The sequence below is a fragment of the Anguilla rostrata genome, chromosome 8 (assembly GCF_018555375.3).
Source record: "Anguilla rostrata isolate EN2019 chromosome 8, ASM1855537v3, whole genome shotgun sequence".
Taxonomy (NCBI): domain Eukaryota; kingdom Metazoa; phylum Chordata; class Actinopteri; order Anguilliformes; family Anguillidae; genus Anguilla; species Anguilla rostrata.
Genome location: NC_057940.1, coordinates 18,569,099 through 18,589,166, shown reverse-complemented (window position 1 = coordinate 18,589,166; position 20,068 = coordinate 18,569,099). Strand labels below are relative to the sequence as shown.

General features: G+C 41.3%; 1 protein-coding gene across 2 annotated transcripts in view; it reads right to left on the bottom strand.

The window, feature by feature from the left end:
• Window positions 1-20,068, bottom strand: part of efr3a (EFR3 homolog A (S. cerevisiae)) — a 112,338-nt gene that overhangs the window by 6,095 nt on the left and 86,175 nt on the right. For both annotated transcript variants that reach the window (XM_064346865.1, XM_064346866.1), the window contains exons 13-23: window positions 19,356-19,407; window positions 17,602-17,774; window positions 17,383-17,458; window positions 11,813-11,974; window positions 8,543-8,674; window positions 7,482-7,549; window positions 7,006-7,133; window positions 2,603-2,688; window positions 1,661-1,709; window positions 313-416; window positions 17-66 (exon numbers count right to left, since the gene is read on the bottom strand). In XM_064346865.1, the coding sequence (XP_064202935.1) occupies window positions 17-66; window positions 313-416; window positions 1,661-1,709; window positions 2,603-2,688; window positions 7,006-7,133; window positions 7,482-7,549; window positions 8,543-8,674; window positions 11,813-11,974; window positions 17,383-17,458; window positions 17,602-17,774; window positions 19,356-19,407 (1,080 nt within the window). The remainder of the gene's footprint in view (window positions 1-16; window positions 67-312; window positions 417-1,660; window positions 1,710-2,602; window positions 2,689-7,005; window positions 7,134-7,481; window positions 7,550-8,542; window positions 8,675-11,812; window positions 11,975-17,382; window positions 17,459-17,601; window positions 17,775-19,355; window positions 19,408-20,068) is intronic.

Sequence of the window (20,068 nt, the reverse complement as noted above, 5' to 3'; positions counted from 1 at the left end):
GATACTGGACACTTACCGGATTGTGAGCTCAAAGATCTGTGCTAATCTGGTGTGTAACATATTTGCCTGTAAAACCAATACATCAGTTACAACATTTCCTTCAAAGAAATAGTAGATTTCAATCTAGAATCTATTTTCCGACTATATTTAAATGTATATAAATAGGGATAATATATTTTTTATCTTAAAAAGACAAGTTTTTTTTTTTATTATCTACTGCCAACATTCAAATATTATTCAGGAGATATTTACCCATTTAAGGGTAAGCATGTGAACTTCATAACACTGTTAAATGACTAAACTGATCCTCACCTTGGATTCGCAGTGGGCAGCGATCTCCTCGAATGGAGCCTTCTGGAACTTCTCAATCACCTGCCGTCTTTTCTCCTTCTCCTGTTCTTCCATGCCTGTGGTGTCTGAGGAGGAGCCACACATACACTCAGGCCTTGTGGCATGTCCATGGGGGCATCATGGCAATGTTGCATGTTAGCATGTAAATTCTCCCTAGGGTATATCTACATATACTCTCTTAAATCACTTTGAATTACATTTCCTTTCTTGGACTCAGAGGTCTTTTAGTGGTTAAAGTAAGTTTCCCACACAAATAGCTTTGGTAAGGCAAAAGTCTCTGAAAAGTTCATTTGTAGATTTCATAAAAGTCTTGCCTTTCCTGTATTGCAGGAATCAAGTATTAAACCGGTAGTATTTTGTTATTGCTTGCTTTACTAGAATCATATTTGTCAGGCAGTACCTCACAGAGTTCCAGTTCGCTGCTTTAATCTTAAAATGAGCTTGGTGCAATGCTACAGAAGCTAGAAACCATAGCATTTTCCTTTTCTCTGTACACAATCAATCAAGTGAGAGAGTATTCAGGCTTGATGCCATGATGTATTATAGTGTAAAACTGGGAACAGCAGGAAAGAAAAGCAAGAGTCTTTAAAGTTTATTATTGATTGATTTAAAAAAAAACCTTTAGCCATTCAGCTTAATTAGAATGACTGAAAAAAAAACTGAAAATCTCAATGTTTCTCATCTATATTTGACTAACTGAACAGCACCAAACTTAAATTCTTCTAAGTGTATTCTATAATTCATCACAGTGGTTTGAAGACTGAAATATAACAATGAATCAAATGAACATTTTTGAATATTTTATACGATGAGTGCACACATATTTAATAGCTTCTTTTTTTTTTTTTACATCAAACAGATCAAAGAAAATGGTTATTTCATAAGAAACTCCAATCATTATAATTTACATATCTGTTACCTGCAAATTAACTGCCGATGGCATTCATTCTTGTAACATTTTTAAAGACTATAGAAATCTAAATCACTTTACAAAATTGCTTTAAAAACATGCCTTATTAGTCTACGTAAATAAATAAAGTCCCCAAGCCTCCCTAAATATTCATTTGAGGCAAAAAAATATGCTTATCTCAAATTACAATAAGGAATGACACAGACATTGTTACTTGAGGTGTCACTAAACAGACAAGGGTTTGGTCCAAGAGATGGATGCTGCCATTTCAAACAGGAGGCATGTCCAGGTATTTCACTGGAATTGGCTCTTATAGCAATGTGGTAATATCTGAAGGGCTTACACAAAATTGACAATCTATTAGTCCACGGTGGCATATTTTACACTAACTGGACTCACCAATGGCTTTCTTCAGAGTCTCGAATGTTATCTCCTCAGCCAACTGCGACTGCAATGGGAGGAAAAAGAAACCTCAGTACTTGCAATGTTGCAGTTGTGTGTAAACTGATGAACCCCCCTGGGCTGATGCTCTAGTGCGTCAGACTTTGAGCAGACTTTAACAGCTGGGGGGCAAAATCATCAATCTTGGTGATGAGCCGCCCAGAACCAATGGTCTGCTTTGGAAAACTGAGCCAGCTGCATGACATGACAGTAAGGGCCATTGAGATTCGCTACAACAAGCTGCCATCTAATGTAATGTGGGCGGGGGAAGGTTTAATTTATGCAGACAAGAGCCTATTAAGCCTGAGGCTTTCCAACTAGCATATGAAACCCTGCATCCATCCATCACTTAGCTTTAGCTGTCTCATCTCTAATCTTAATAAAAACGACTCCAATCTGTTAACAGATTCTTTGCAGGCTTATTTACATGCATAGCACAATATTGCAAAATGTTGTCAGGGATAATTGGATTAGGCTCACACTTAGCGCTCATACATTCTTTGTGAATTTTTTACTTCATATTTATTGAAAGTCTAATATGAGAAGCAGTCCTGACTTAAATTCTGTGCCAAAAGGCCTTTAATGTACATATAATTAGCTGTGGACAAATTTTCACCACATGTTTAATTTCACTAACAGTAAACCTATTTTGAATGAGTCAAATGTGCTTTGCTGTGGAGAGTGTACTTACTTGGTTCTGCTCAGTTAAGCACAAATCATTACATTCATATCCTTCTGTGCTATGTTGTGCTTAAACGAAGCCCTGGTCTGCTTTTCAATACAATTGCAATTATTTATTCATCAACTAAATGAAAATATGATTTTTAAGTTATATGTAATATGACAACAATGTGTGCTCTTTAAGGTAGCCAATGAAAGGTAGAGAAGCTAGGGTTTTACCTTCTCTGGTTGGTTGTTCGATAGGATATCCACCTGAAGGGAAATGGTATCAACAAGGCTCTTCCTTCTAGAGAGGCGGTCTTCATCTGAGGAGTGAGGAGAAAGAAGACCTTCACAGACAAACAATGATCCATAGCTCAGCAAAGAATGTTCTGCTAAGATCAAGGATAAAATAATTTCATATTTAATACTGAAATATTTAATATTTCATGATGTCTAAATGGTGACTAAACTGCTACAGTACGAAACATGTATTGTTTTGAGGTAATGTCGTATATGTATGGGGAATTAAATCCCAAATGTTAGTAATGAACAATGAACAATCAATACTTTTGCATATTATTTTACATCATGGGTCCACCATTTAATGTGTGAAATGTGGAAGCCTCACTTGCACTTGCACTTAGCTAAAATGTCATATTCACTTTGCATTTAATTTGCTGAGACACAACCATGCACCAGAGCTGCTTAGCTACTCTCGTGGAGGCCTGCACACCAAAGAATGGAAATTCCTCAAAGGAATGGTAGTTCAGATTATTTGAGAAATTTCCCCTGACCATTGAACTAATTCAGTGATATTTTTTTCTCTAATGAATTCCATGGAACACAGTGACAGACTGTTTTGGAGCCATTTGAGGACCATCCGTGTATCTCAATGACAAATGTTGTCATTGAGATACACTAGTTCACACTGAAAAAAGCCAAGTGAAATTACCTGGAAAAAAAAAGAAGAATAAAAAACCTACTGAGTCACACTATTTGGACGAACAACGTGAGCCATAGGAAGAAATGTTCTTATAATCATTATGCCCCTCGTAAAAAAAAAAAAAAAAATCACCTTGGTAGATCTTGTATTCAGATGCTTAAAGGAGACTATTGATGAGAATGTTTTGTCTTCAGGCCATTATGTTCACGGCGCATGAACACGGCACAAATACAATATTTTAAAAAAATGTGGTTGAGGCTCAAAATGAAAACAGGGATTTTTACAATGTTGATGCAAAGGTCAACTGAAAAACTACTTTACTATGCAAACAATCAGACCATAGATACAATAATAATTAATAACAAACACAATATGGCATGCAATACTGAAAGAAAATAAATAAATTAATGAATCAATTACAACATATACACACAAATTTGAAGACAATCTATCTTTAATACTGGAGGCACACACACCGTCATAAACGGTCATATACGTCTAATTATGTGAAGGTTATAGGCTTATTAAACATAAATTATATGTACTATGCTTGATAGGGCCACACACAGTGTAAGCTCACAACACAACAGTGGCAATCATTTATTTTGAATGCCATGCTGGTTTTGGCTTCATTATTCCCGAGAAGAAGATATTTTTAAGAACAGCTCCACTCTTGGCACATGACAGGTGGCGAACAAGGACAAAATTGTGGGTGATGAGGGTTCTCCGGTCCACAGGTGTCCCTGACTGTGGCTAATGACCCGTCAATAACATGGCACCCTGCTGCTTTAATGGCCGGCCTGAAGAGCTGTGGCTAATCAACTATCAAACAGTCTGGCTCTGATCAGTCTCAAAACTTTAATGGGTTAGGATAAAAGACTCTGTGGTAGATGTATCTGATAATGAGGACAGCGGAAGTAGGGCGCCATGCGGCTGCTTTCATTAAAGCTGGTTTGCTAATTATGGCAGGTGTCACGGTTTAAACTCCTGCTTGCAAAGTGTGAAGGGCTTTTCTGAAAGGGTCTCATTGAGGAGCAAGTTCCAGCTAGCCAGCGCCACCTGCTGGACCGAGGCATATCCCCATACTTTCAGGAAGAAAACCTTGAGAGAATAAGAATTATGAAGGAAAAAGAACAACAAAAAAACTTATATAGGACTACACTCCACTGATATTACTGTACAGAGCTGCTTTATTAAACACAAACTTTCCTATTTGGGGAGATTACAGGAGGGGGTTCTACTGCACAGATAATCACATACACTGACATCTAAAACCAAACAATCTGGGAGGAAGTGCTTACTCACCATACCGGTCATCCATGTGTGAGCAGAGATTATTGAAGAAAAACTATTGAGGATTCTGACCATATTTTCTTTCAAAAAGGCTCCATTGAGTTTCAGTGAGGGAGGGGAAGTGAGATTCTGAAGTATGTTACAGCTCATAGTCGTTATTATTTCCTTGTTTAGCAATGCACTTCAGTTTGGTGTTGCTTTGTGCCATACAACTCTAACTGTATACTGGTCAATAGTTGACTATTTCAGTATTGATTGATGCCTTACCAATGCCTTATAAATTCTGTGAAAGAGAAGGGAGAAATAGATCCACCATTTTCAGGTAGATCAAAAGCTTAGGAAAATGAGCGTTTCCCGATTTTAGGAGTTACTGTTATCATTATCCTTCCTCACAGGGGGGTAATCTAATAGGTGATTGGTTCCAATTTGTCAGTCGATGGAAAAAATGGGGGAAAAAACAAAAGATACTGTTTCCATGGTGAGATGGGTATATTTGGTATACTTGTGGATTACGTATGGATTTATTCTTATATCCTAAACATATGGCTGGTGCACCTTGGCTCCAATTTTTGGAAGGCAAAAAATTTATGCTACTATATTTACAGGTAAGACACATCGTACTATTAGAGGTGCTCATAAAATCTCTGCCCTATAAGGAACTGTCATTGAATGGGCACTTTTAGAACCTGCTACAGTATGGTTATCTACATATAGTTATGTGTATTATTAACTTGTATAGTTATAGTATTTTTTTATCACAATAACATTCAAAACAGCTGTTATAAATTGAAGTGTACATCACAGTGCAATATCCATAACCAGGTCCGTTGTTTGCAGTGGGATGGCTAAGCAAGGAGTTTAGTGTTTAGAGAATAGTGTATTCAATGGGATGTGTAATCTAGGAGTTCTACAGTATTTTATCTACGGAGAGGAGAGTTTTGCTGTAGCTGTGCAGCTGGGAAGGGACACACTAAGCCCGGGAATAGTATGGGGTTAAATGGAGGCCACTATACAACTTTATCGCAATGATGACATTTATCACATGGCCTGACAGTGAGGACATATTCAGGAACACATGGGCACAGATTCATAAGAGGCAAACGTGGTAATAATTTAGCCACTCATTGCTCTAAAACTACACTTGTGAAAATGTGACGAATTGAGGGAGAGTTTAGTAACACAACGGTTTACACAACAAATACTGCAAAGTGAACCAAAGGAGGTACTCTACAGTCATAGTTACAACATGGGTCTTGATGCTATGATGTAGGGTTCTAATCTGAATGGTAATGGTGCCTCACGGCTTTCAAATGTCAAAGCTCAATGGGAGTATGTGGGTTTGGGGTTTGGGATTTAGGGAACAGGGGGTATCTCTACACAAGCTATGCTGTACATCTGCAGAACTACAGGGAGATTTGTGGTCTGACATGCCCAAATCCACACATGGCTAATTTGACGAGTTACCTCTGGAAGTTTGTCTGCACCTGTGCAGTATCTTCCCTACGGTATAAAGGACTGATTCAAATGTGGGAGAAGGAAAGAAAAAATGAATAGAAATAAGTTTTTTCATGTACATAGAACACATGTTACCATGTGAAAAAAACTCTCACGATTAAAAAGAAAAGATTTGAAAAAAAGAAGAAAAATAAAAAATAAATAAAAACTGCGCAGGCCCTAATTATGGACATAACGGTGGCATTATAAAATGGCAGCACTGTTTTTATCTTGCATCAGTAATTCATTTTTCACTGGAAGACTATTTTAAGACTAACATTTACTTAGTTCCTCTGCTCAAGCTTCCGTGATAACGTCAGCAACTGAGAAACTTCCTGTGCCTCAGTACAATCCAAATGGACTTGTACTGAATTTATACATACTTTTCCTTCGAGCACAGATATCTGCACAGTCTGAATGACTGGAAGCCTTTGAAAATGTGTCTGCGTGCGCTGACTCTCATAGCAGCAAAGAACAGAATATTCCAAGCAATTCAGCAATTTCAAAGGCAGGCTGACTTTTTTGAATCTCCAAGAGCAAATCTGAGTTCAGGAAGTCAAACGCTCTCTAAGGATTAATACAGGTTATCCGCCTTGCTCTGGAGCATGCATACACCAAGCAATTAAAGATACAAAGGATTAACATAATGTATGCTTGGTGCATCCTAACTTGTGACTTGTATATACTGACATGGATTAACACTTTCAAAATCATTTTCAGAAACTTCACAGAAAGTCATGTTTCGGCCCAGCGCCTTTACGATAATTTTACTTTGCCTCAGGGACAAAGCCAAGGTGCCCTTTAATGTTCATTCTGTAAATGATTTGCTCACAGTCGTTTCTGTATGCTGATGGCTTACAGCGTTCCCCTTGACAGCACTTCAGGAACAGGGACAGGGATGGCTACTTACCTGTCACTTGCGGTACGTACGGCACGGACAGCCTGTCCACGTTGTAACCAGGGCCCGCTAACGACTCGGCGATCTCGCTGGTCAGGAAGTACAGGCTGTTGTCTTCATTGTCCAGGGTGCTAGGCAGCCTGTACGTTTGCAAGATGGAATGAAACAGCAGGAAGCTGAGAGCACTTTCCAAGCCATCGCAGCCATGCAGCACACACATTATTTCCTAAACAGTGTTTCAATACATGATTTGGCCAAAAAGCACAGCACACTGTAGGTATGCTGAAATTTAAGACAACTGATTTCCTATCTTACTGTAAATCTAGAAGACCTGCAAATGCAGTCAGATTAGAGACAAAAATAATTTTATACAAAGTACTTCCTTTTTCCAGAGCCACATTGCCAGGATAATTCATATTCTCCAGGAGACTCCTCCAGTCTTAATAATGAGCATCTTCACATTGGAGGGACGTGGTTTGGAAACTTACGAGCATTTCTCCCTGAAGACATGCTCAGGCAGAAGATAAGGTGCCTCTAAGTTCCGCATCTCCAGAACCTGTAGGTGAGCAAGGGGAGGGAGACAAGCAGAGAGGGAGGAGGCAGCACTGGTCAGTACACAACAAGTATCACTTAAAGAGCCTATATATCCACGCATTACTGCATGGTCATTGATTTAGGACATACACTTACGCTAACTGTAGAGCAACATACAACATTGATAAATACAATGAATTCAAACTAAAAGCACATTACTGCCACCTTTAGTATACTGAAACAAAAACATAATATTGGAATAGTACGACAGAAATACCATTTTAATTGCACCTTTTTTTTAAACTACACTTCATGGCTATTTATTTTTTCATTGGATTTCTGGATGGCATCTCAGATACTAGACATGTGAACATCTACAGTCAAGATACTTAATTTTTTTAATGCAATACTGGAAGAAAGACTCCAGTTCTGAGAAGATAAAGCAGATTAAAAAAATGAAAGAAAAAGGAAAGAACAGAGATTAACTCAGACCCCCTAATCTACAGATGCATGGAGAGAAGGGTGTGGAACCAACTCTACATTAACATGCATTTAGCAGATGCTCTTATCCAGAGTGACTTACATACATGCATACAAATCATTCAGGTAAAGAGGAATTGATAACCAACTAATTACAACCTATAGTAGCTGTTAATACATACTCACTAAGAAGTTGTAAATACATAAACTACATCATAAAGTTAAGCACCACAGTCAATGCAAGAGGGAGACAGAGTGCAGTACTTCAGGTAACAAATTGGTTTGAGAATACTGTTTTACATGCAGCATAGGTGGTCCAATTAAAGCCATGAAAAATGTTTAGCATCAGGTAGGGAATTTAAACAAGCAAATTCACAGACTGTGACAAAAGACAGACAGTGACTCTGCTGTTCTGATTGTAGTGGGAAGGGAATTCCACCATGAGGAAGCCAGAGAGGAAAAGAGAGGTGCCTTGGAGACAGAAGGGCTTGGCTCCTACCTTGCTGTCATGGAAACAGAAGGGTGTGGCCCCTACCTTGCTGACATGCTGACAGAAGGGTGGGTTTGCGATCATTTGGCTGAGGAAGTTCAGGTAGGCTGCCACTAAGGCCATGATACTGCAGCGGATGAACATAGCCATGTTCTCTTCATTGGCCAAGGCCATGTCCTACACACAAATACACAAATAAACAAATATATAAAGAAGAAATATAAGTCTCGTATGATCGTCCACACATATAGCCATATGTCTATATTGGGCATTTGCCAATTGATCAATAGAAACAGAAGGTCATGTGCAAAAGGTCATAAAGTCTCATCATTCCTGGGGGAAAGATATTTCTGGTAGTAAAATCGTCTGAACAATTCACACATAAACCCTTGAGCAACCACAGCAATACAGTATTACCACTTCCACTAGTAATGTGGTATTAACAATATTAGTTCTTCTTTTTAACTGCAACTGCTGTGAGCGCTACGACTGCAAGTGATAATCATTTCGTTTATTTACCCACATGCATCAGAAGGCATTAGTGTGACCACAGCATTGTAACATCCAAGCCGCTAATGGTACCGGGGGGAAGGTGCCTGCAGTGATTCCAGCCCCTCTGCTGTTAGAGGATAAACACGTTTCACATTTGCTCAAATGGAAATTGTTGAAATGCGATGAAAACAGCCAGGCAGGTCAAAGGCGTCACCAGCTGCGTCCCCTCAGGAGTTAGCAGAGTGCTCACAACAAGCGCGGGATTAATGGTGCTGGGCATGCACCTAATTATAGCATCAATAGCCTCTGAATTCACAGAATGGCCTCGGTTGCGATGTGAAACGAGAAGTGATGGGAGGAGCCTATTTTCTTACATGGAACCCCATTTGGCGACAGCGCTATTGGATAAAGATGTCTTAGAAACAGCATCGGCGAAGTACATGTGGGAGGTAGAGCCAGATGGTGCCTAGCATTGATGCTTCAATCCCCACAACCTAGAGGTACCCACAGAGGGATAGGGCAACACAAACTCACTGTTCGTGCAAGCTGCTTGGTATTAATAATCATCGGTGATCATGCGTCTGCTAATGCAAATGCACAATGCGAGTACTGTTGATTTGTCTGGCTTTCGAGTGGAATGTCGTATATCGGATCCTGTATTCTGCAGATGTACCTGCTACGATAGCCTTGACTCCCTCACTAGGATCAGTGCTGCCACTTCTATTTTTACAACCGCTCCCGGGCTCTGCAGGGGTACTGTCCACATTAGCACCATACAGCCCCGACCTTGATCTCAGCTTGGGCTAACCATTTAGCAGGGATATTGATTGAGTTGGTGCCCAGTGCGTTTCAAGGAGAATCAGGCACTCCTTGGTTTGAACCAGAAGGTCGAGTCATCACTGCTGTTGACCATGGATCTGTTTCTTTTTTCTGGCATAAAAGATTTGGGGGCTTGCATGAAGACGGAGTTAGCTGTTCCTGGATCAGTGTTCCTGTCCAGAACAAATCATTTATGAGGTTCGATAAGGACTGAGAGCTGGACATGGATCAATTTCACAGTCTGGCAGAAGCTTTGGGGATTTCGGATAAAGATTAGATTAGCTGGCCGCAGATCGGTTTCCTAGTCTTCCAGAAAAAGTTTGGAGATTAGGATAAGGACTGGGTTAGCTGGTCCTGGATCAGTTTCCCAGTATGGCACAAAGTGTTTGTGGATTAGGATAAGGATTGGATTCGGTGACCATTCATCAGTACTCACAGCTGTTATGTACAGTAATACACAGTTCCCCAAACGTATGTCCCTGCTCTGCTACAACAAAGGGGGATATTTTTCAAATCCATTAAAATTCCAGGGTAGCAATGCTAACAATGCTGTCTATAGTAGCACTGCTACTAACTCAGAGTGTAGGATAGTCAGACACAAATGTATAGTATCTGTCATATGTCTTCATCAAACATAAACAACATCGTTTATGACACATACAACAAATATTTGACACATTTGCTGTACTGCAAACCTAAATTTGAGTACCTGTGAAAACATTAAATGGCCATAAGTGCGATGATTAGAGAGGTCAGCTGTAACAACAAGGACCAAATTGAATATGACAGTGTCTTACCATATTCCACATTCACCCAGGCTAAACTGAGTGTCACATTAACAGTATGTGCACATATCTGTGGACCTGCATTGCAGGTTTCTGGACCATTAACTATGGCTGTACGCCTTCAGTAAATATTATTCAAGTCCTGTTAAATCAGTGAACAAGAAAGTCCAAATTTAAAAGTAATATTTATAAAATATGGAAATATCTAAGATAAGATAAATTCCATTTTGAATGCGGCACACAATGTATGTAGCTTTAGCATTCCAAATTATTAAACAAATTGATTGTTTTGCATTCAATTTATACAAAACAAATACACCTTATTAAAAAAGAATTTTAGGTGTTAAATACGGTCATTTTATGAAAACAACACAGAATGTTACCTGGATCTTCATATTCAATCAGAAGCTCAAAAACCAAGAGCAAAAGCCCTGCTTCGTTTATGGCGTGCATAAGAAACGGTCCATTTTAAATGCCCGTATCTGCACAGCCACACCTGGGAATCCTATCTTGTTCTACGGTGCTTCCACGAGGAAATAAAAAAGTGACAGTTTTCATCTTTTTGGTTTCACCTCAGGCACCGCCCCCCCCATTTCTGCCGCATAGATAGCGGCACGTTATAAACAGTGACAGTGGTGACCTTTTCACCGCGGAAACAATTTACTTGCGTTTTGAAAACCCCTTTATTGGGATTAAAATGTGCATAATCCGCTGAGCGTGCTGGTCCCGGTTTGCGTTCTCCCTTCTCTTGGTCTGACCTTTAAAGCTGATCACCTGACCCCCGAGGGAATGACTGACAGCTGCAGTGCGCTCCTCCCAGGCCTTAAAATCACCTCCGTTCAGGTGCATTGGCCTACGTGGATGGAATTCTGATATAAGACTGGTGTAGGAACTTGGTGTATGACAGCTGCCATATGCATTCTACTCCGCAGTACCTGTGCTACTATGCTTTATAAGCACTGATTAAAATGAGGCACAATTGGCATATTAGGAGCAGTTGTATAGGGTCAAAATTTTTAGGTCCCCTTCTTTAAATCCTTAAATCTGGATTTTGAGACTGGTGAATCAGGTGCCTCACTTCGGGGTCCTGGTTTAGACTGGTTTAGCCTGGACAACTAGCACAGGGACAATGAGGCTTCATGAATCTCGAAATGGGCTGAAGCTGTGTAGTGGGCCCATGACGGGATCACGAAGCCTCGTCAGCAGACGCTGGTATCACCTGTAGAGCGATGGACAGCCGGATGAGGTCCACGACCACCTCCTCATTGGCCAGCTCAATGGTGATGAGGGCCAAGGCAGTGAAGAGAAGCTCAAAGTTCTTATGGCCGTTGTCCTCCTCCTTGCAGCCTAAGTAGATGTGCCTGTACAGCTGTTGGCCATGCTGGTGAAGGAGAAAGAGAAAAAATAGGCAAGAGTGAGAGGGAGGGAGGGAAAGGGGGAGTGGGAGAGGAAAAGAGGGAGGGGGGTGACTATTTTAGACTGGGCAATCAATGCTACAGAACAGAGCGGAGAACGAGCAGCCCGTGGGCACCTGGTGTCCTAATGGCCGAACGGAGCAGTTTTAGTTGGCTGTTGTCACAGTGGGAGCTCTAACCTGTGAACCTTCTCAAATGAAACACTCAGAAGCCGGGCAAACCTGTTTTGTAATTTGGCATTCGTATAACAGTTCTCCCCAGGAGTACGGTCTCAACCTGGGTAGGTGCTAGACCGAGCTGCTGTTTCATTTTGTTACAGATTCAAATTCCAATTTTTTATTTTATTTTTTTTAACCAGATGCTAGTAGTTTCAAATAACTCCTGATTCAGGAGGAATGCTTGGCAATTACTGGCTATGAGCAAAACCAGTCAAAACCAATGTCCTTGAAAGTGACAGATTAAAGCAGTGATGGAGCGCTACAAGGTAACTACGGCTATCTTGCTAACAGGTAAAGAAGCAGTCTTCATTAAACTGCTCTACTGCTGTGCAGCAACAGGATGGCTTCAGTTAATGGCCTTAGCGGAGAGACAGAGTCTAATGAGAAGCGAAGGCCTTTGGAAAAGGAAAAGGACCTGCGTCCGCTGATAATGCATGTAATTAGGCTTCATTCATTACCACTGTCAGCAGACAGAACAAGCAATAATTGCACAGTGCACAGCCAGACCACTGCGGCCATATTAAAGCAGACAGCTGCAGCACCAGGGGCGGGAGACCAGGGCTGAGAGAATCAATGGAGCTCAGGTCTAAATAAAAGGTGCACATATAATGTACTGTACGCCCTGTGGCTCCATAACCAGGGGGGCCTCAGAAACATATACACGCAAACACACAGAAAGATTGTAACATGTACACATACACAAAAGCATATGCTTGTGCACAGACATAAACTGGAATCCTTGTAATAAGAATACACAAACATGTAATATGCATTATGACGCTACTGACATCATGTCACGTGTCCTCTGAAATCATGGTGGCATTAGTAGGCTACAATATTTATGCTGCTCATAGTAATAGGCAAGATACATAAGGCTGCACCTTTAAAGCTATGAATGCTACATAAAATGCTCTTTGCCGTGTCAATCAACACACACACACAAACACACACACAACACTTTCTACGATTATATGCTTACAAGAAGTACTGCGAGTTTAAGCAGATATAAAAATCCCTCACTCTGCATTACATATACTGCCCAGCAGTATCCAACAAAACAGTGAAAACCCACTCTCTGTTTTTATGTGGATTTTTATGTTGCACTGTGTATCCGTATTTCGAACAGCCGCTGTGACTGGAGCCGTACGGCTTTAAAGGGACTGCTGTGGTGCTGTGGTGGGAGGCCCTGCCTTGGTCTGTAACTTTGTGTAGCGAGACAGAGGCGACCAGGAGAATTAAAACGCTGATTGTATCCAGCCCTTTATTAGATTCCTGCTCTACTTTAGTCACTCCATGCCTGGAGGAGCTGAGCTCTTGGTATTTTCATTCATTAACCGCACTGTAGCACAAACGGAGGAGGCTTTCGGACGACCCCCAGTTGGCAGGGCGTGTCCGTACAAATGCCGACGGCTCAATGGCTCGGAGAGACGCAAGACTTCCCACTTCACCAGCAGGGGGCAGCAGTGAGCCATGCAAGAACGGATGGAAGGTTTAAGTGAGGCAAAAGCTACAGTACATCAGGGTATGAGGTGTTAAAAAGCACTGCAGTCCTGGTTGGAAGAAAGTTATTATTCATAAATACTGTGTTTATTAATATATGGTCTTGTACTTGTTGAGAATACCAAATCAACCATATGCCTCAAATTACACCACTGACAATCATCCTTTTGAGATAATGTCAGGAGTTAAACGATATAGCAATATAACAATATAAATTAAAATGAACTAAAGCAGCAAAAGAGGATGAGTAAGACCAAGTCATTACTTTCTACTCTCCAGAAAGTCAGAGGAGTTCTTCCATATTTTGTTCATTCTAAAAATAAATTTGGGTTTAGCAACCTCAGAAACATGTAAATCAACATACAGAACCTTTATCTATCCATAACACCTGGTCAGTGTTGTGTAACAACTTTTTGGGGGGGATTTTAGAGCCTGTAGTTCCTTTACTGTTGATAATTTAATATAGTTTAAAAAAGAACATTTTTATTTTTGTTCTTGTTTATATAACTTAGATTAATGTTCGGTTGGGTTGTTGACAAGTTGTTAATTGGGGCTGCACTTCTTTCACTTGCTGTCTCTTTTGGGACTATCCTTTTCTCCATTTTTGAGGTTTCCCAATTTGTAATTGCCAACCAAGCCTCTTTAGTCACTGCTGTGCCTTGACACATGCACAATAAATACCGCACTGAGAGCCAGTGACTTCCATACCAGACAACGGGGAGAGGGAGCACTGATTGGATGACAAGTGTACCTTTCACTGAGAGTGACAGGTGGCCTATGGTCGCGTAGCTAATGCACCAGTAACTCAGGCAGCGCTGGCCATATCAAACTCTGACAGGGCAGGCTGACTGAGCATGCATGCTCTTTTGCAGCAACACCCTGTGAATGCCCCCCAAGTAGCCTAACCTGCATGTCTTTGCATTGCAGGAGGAAACCGGAGTACCTGGAAGAAACCCGCGCAGGCACAGAGAGACACAGAAAGGCCCCGGCAGGGATTCAAACCTTCTTGCTATCCACTGCACCACCATGCCACCCACTGATTTAGCCACTAGGCAGGCCACTTGTGAGGGATAAACCTCAGCATGCCACAGGAAGTTACCAACTTAAAACTCTGCCCAAGTCTTGGAATGAACATGGATGAGGTCATACACAGGGAGGTATATATTTGACATTATTTAAGGTACAAAATTACATTTACTATAATTGGATTTCATGGCAGTTACAACCCAATGTATTAAAGTGAATTAATTTTCAATGGCAAATAAGATCTGCCGAATTAGAACATATAGATGTCTTGTGGCCATTTAAGACTGAAGAGGAGCGCTCAATTAGCCCAAAATTAAACATTTAATTTGACTCACTTGCCTCTTTTGTTCCCCCTATTCCAATTTAAAGAAGCATCATAAAACTCCATTATGCCTAGTGGCACGATTTTCAAATCTCATATCCAGTCTCATAACAGTTTCCTCCTGGAACTTTCATTACACTTCTGAGGAAACCCAGGGCTTTGTGATGTAAGCATGGATATTGCTTCCGCTTTAATGTGCTGTCGTCAGCCAGTAAAAAACTACAAATCAGGGACTGCAAAATGGCCGAATAATCGTCCCCGCTCTCCAAGTGCATCTACATGCAGTAAAGGAACAGCTTGTTAATTTTAAGAAAACCATGTGAAGCAAATGGTTACTGTAGGGGAGACGACAGTTTCCCTTCAAAAAGTAATGCTCCAATGGGTGTCATTGCTGGAGCATTGACCTATGTTCATTTTTCTAAAAAGTGTATAGTGTCGTTAAGATGAATACAATGCCCAAGAGGAAAGAACTCTATCTCATGAGCCCATCATTCTATCCGCATTGCATGTTTCCCTAAACTGCCGTTTATGGGTTCTGCCTTTCCTGTTTTTATCCCTCCATATTCCGTGACCTCTTGTACATACAAGTGAAATGGAAATAAGTCCTTCATTATGCATTAATTTTCATTCAATACTTTTTCTAATTTTGGAAAATATAGATGTTGGTATAAAAAAAGCCATGTCTGAAAATGAATGGCTCAATGGTAGGAGTTCATCCCAGACCTTGGCTGTCTAAAATGAGTATTTACTGTAAGGCGCTGAGAGAGGGTGGCACAAAAGCGACTTGTCGAATGACCTCTCCCACTTTCAGTATCTCCCCTCCTTCTCTGCTTCCATCTCTGCTGCCAAATCAACCTTTTACCTCCCTCAAATTCACTCCTCTGCTTCTAACCCCTGGAAACTCTTCTCCATCTGCCCCTCTCTCCTCAGTATTCCTGTACTGTACTCCTCCTCCCTCTCTTTCTTTCAGGGATTTTGTTTCCTTCTTTGAGAAGAAGGTTTTTGACATCCTCTCCCCAGCCTCCCCTATCCGTCTCTCAAACACACCCTGTCTGAACACTTCTGATTCTGGATTAATGTCTCTCTCTACTATTTCCTCAGATGATGTCCTAAAGCTCATCTCCACGGGTCAGCCTACTGCCTGCCCTCTCGACCGCATCCTTGCCACACTCTTCATGGCATCAACAACACTGCTCTAATTTATCTCCCCAGCACTAATTCTAGAAATCATCGAGAACTTTTAAAGAAGTTCAAAGTCAGTGTACACATAGGGGGACAAAGAAGGCAAAAGGGGGTGATGTTGTAAAGTGAAAACATGCAGGCTAGCATTATGGTAGCAATGTGGGCTGTGTCAGACAGTTAACAGTTTACTGTGTAAGAGGTAGCGTTCCAGTTAAACTGCATTTTTGAAAAAGAATCATTTTTTAATTTATTTGTTTATTTGTGGTTCGGCTGGAATGCTACCTCTTACACAGTTTTCAACAATCTTTGAGATATGTTTACTCCCATTTGGCGAGGGTGCTGGAGCGAAAGTATGAGCGTTACCAGTACATGACATATTTAAGAAACCGGTCATAATAATAACCGGCTTGCAGTTGCCCTATATGCAGCAACAGTACCAGCCTTCCATTTATAAAACCATTTTGAACATTCTTCTTATCTTGAATGCAGCAAGAGTCTCTGATTTTCTGCCACTCTGAAGAAAGAAACTGTACCCCAGAGCATAGACAGTGAAACACACACACACACACACACACACACACACACACAAACACAAATAACAGGGCCTATTCATTAGACGTCCCTTGACATTCTTTTCAAAAATTGATAAAATTAAGGCTCAGAGGTAAAATTCATGAATGCTTGCGTGTCTTAAAATACAGTGCAAGCTGAAGCTGCTGTGTTAAGCCATAGGCTGTCTTCCAACATGAGGTTTGGAAACTGGGTTAATTTCAGAAAAATAAAATCTTAATCAATGATATTCCAAGAGATACTGTTATTAGCTGTGGGGACGTACGTAAATAAAATTTCGGATGGCCACATTGCCTGCAATGTTGATGTCAGGACTGAGATTCCTCGCCCCCAATTATATTTTGAGATGCACAATTAGCACAGCTTCCATAAGCTCTGCAATGTGCACAGATACATAAAGAAAATGTGTCTCTCACAGAATGAAAGCTAATGTGCATGACCATCTGTTCAAGACCAGTGCAGGCTTTACCATATTGCAGTGGTTTCACAATGGGGCAGTGCTGGTCAGCCAGCAAAAAATTATTGCGCATGCACTGTACTGCAATAAACGTTTTACCTTTTTCATGAAACCAATGTCCTGTTTGGAGATCTTCTCCCGCTTAATCTTCAGAGCAGCCACGTTGGGAATGATCCTGCAAGCGCAAGCACAGGAGTCATTTGTTTTGCGCATTACACAGTAGGCACCATCAAATTTACCGCTAAAAATGTGGTGCTACGGCGGATGCTGAAACGCATTCCAGTGTGGTCTGCGGTCTTCCGTGGACGCGCTCGTTACCTGATACCGCGCAGCTTGGCGCGGTTGTCGTGGCGATCGATGATGTTGTGCAGAATCTCCAGCACAAGCTGTCTCAACTCGCTGTCCTCCATCAGGGAGATGGAGAACAGGGGGTCCAGGAAGGGCGGGGGCAGGGCCGCTGACATGGTCTTGGACTTGAAACCAGAAGTCACCTGGGGGGGAGGCATGGGGGCAGGTAGACAGAAGTCAGTTAATTGGTCTGTTCATTTTTGACTGCGGTATATCAAGGTACAGCAAAAGCAAGTTCGAGATCATGTCACTTGTCATTTCAATGTATAGCCTATGTTAACTATTTTATATGCTATTATTGATATAAATAACATAATAATAATGTAATAAAAATGCCCTCTCATAATTATATAGTAGTGCATAATAAAGCATATCTTTAATGAATGAAGTTGCCTGAGGGAGATGCTGTGACATATGTTAGCATAAGGACAAGAGGTGTGCCAATGAAAGTCAAGGAAAAAATTATGAGGTTGATAAACAAGTAAAAAACAGCCATAGGCCAAACCAAAATGTACTTTTTGGACCATCATTTCCAAATAGAGCGCTGATCAAGTCAGTCATTAGCAAAGGGTCTGGTAGGCCCAGGAAGACCTCTACTCTTGACTACAAAAGAAAAATATGGCTTAGCCCCAATCATTATGGAGATCACTGTATATATAACCAGAGGTTGAAAGAACAAAGGAAAAAAAAAAGAGTTGTCTAATCTTGTGTCTTCAGATTAAGCGGGCGACCTTCTCACCCACTTCGATCGGAGGCCGCAGCGCTTTAGATCGAACCCGCCGCCACCGCGCAGGGGCTTCATCTCATCTCCGCAGCTGCGGCCCCCCTGCTATAAATAGTTTAACCTTTTTCCATTTCCGAGCGCTGGGGGAGAGAGCCGGAAGCTGGCGGAGTAAACCGCGCTCTGAAATGGCGCTGGGTTTGGGCCTCGCCCCCACCCCAGGAGCTCGAAGCCCTGATGGCCCGCGGCCGCGACGCCTGCGCCTCCTCCCGTGATCAAAGCGGGGAGACGCCAGCCAGCACTCCCGCTGCAGACCCGACGGGGTAACTGCTCCCCAGCCAGGCTCCCGAGGCGCCGTTCTCCGGTCCAAGAAGGAACGGCCATTTCTCTTTCGTCCTCAACTTCCCCCTTCCCCTCAGCTCAACCCGTTTGAAATCTCACCAAAGAAATAGATGTAAAAGAGTAAAACTTTTTCATCAGCTTGTTTGTACTTTAGGGCACATATGAGGATGGCAATAACTGACACTTTTATAATGCCTGCCCGATATTGACATTTTCTCTGCCTCAAAGCATTTATTGCCATGCGGTATATTACTTCTCCCTACGGCACAGTGACTGCACTGCTCCACCCGTGGACAGCATGCTATAATAAGCAGCAGCCGGACACACACACACTCTGGATTAATGGAGGATGTCACAGACAGGCCCGAAGATACGTCTGCACATTCCAGATCAGGAGCAAAAGGCAAAAAAGGGCTGAACATATGCCGAATATTAATGTCGGGGAAGGAGGGGGCCGATTTAATTCCAGTTCAGTCAAATCTAGAAACAAGGTCAAATTTCATTGGAGATTTAAAAAAAAAAAAAAAAGCTTTAGGAATTTTTTATGCGATAATTTACCGAATTGACTTGAACTGAAATGGAACTGACCCCAAATCTGACGATAGAATAAAATAAAAACGGTGACGATGGGTATTAAGAGACTGAGGTAAAGCACACTCACCATAATGAGGGAGCTCAGCAGCATGGCCTGGATACGCTTGGTTCCAAGATCCCTAGAGAACACATCCAGAAGTTCCAAGTGAGTGCGTGAATAAAGGTAGCTTTGCTCTTGCATGGCAAATGCATACAGTCCACAAGCTTTGAAGAGGGGAAAAATGACTATTTTTTTTATGACAAATGTTCCTTTACTGCAAGGCTTTTGGAGGAAGCTGAGAGGTTTTAGAATATTCATGTAACTTTTCCCATGATCTTTCTTTAGATAACCACTTCACATAAAAAAGGGCCTTGAAAGCTTCAGCCAAACCAGAAGTACCCTCCACCTTTCAGCATCTCAGCAGAACTAAAAGCCTTCACTCATCAACAGCAAAGTGCTTTGTCCTGTATGGTGCAATGAGCCTAAGTGTTTTTTCACCCTAAAAACTTGAATAACCTCTTCTTCTGGGAAGAAAATTCTTCTTAAATTATTTCCTCAAGTAAAGGGTAAATCGCAAACAGATTGAAGAGGCCTATAAGTGTTGAAACCAGATGAGTGACGAGCAACTTCAAGAATTCAGGGCTCATTAAGGAAAAGGGAAATTTGAAAACACTCTAATCCCAACAAAATAAATTGACCTATGAATAAATAATGAAACAGGAAAAAGAAGGAGAAAAAAGCCCCTTAACTGTCGGTGGGTTTTGGATGCTGATCCATTTAAAGTACTTATGGGAGCCGCT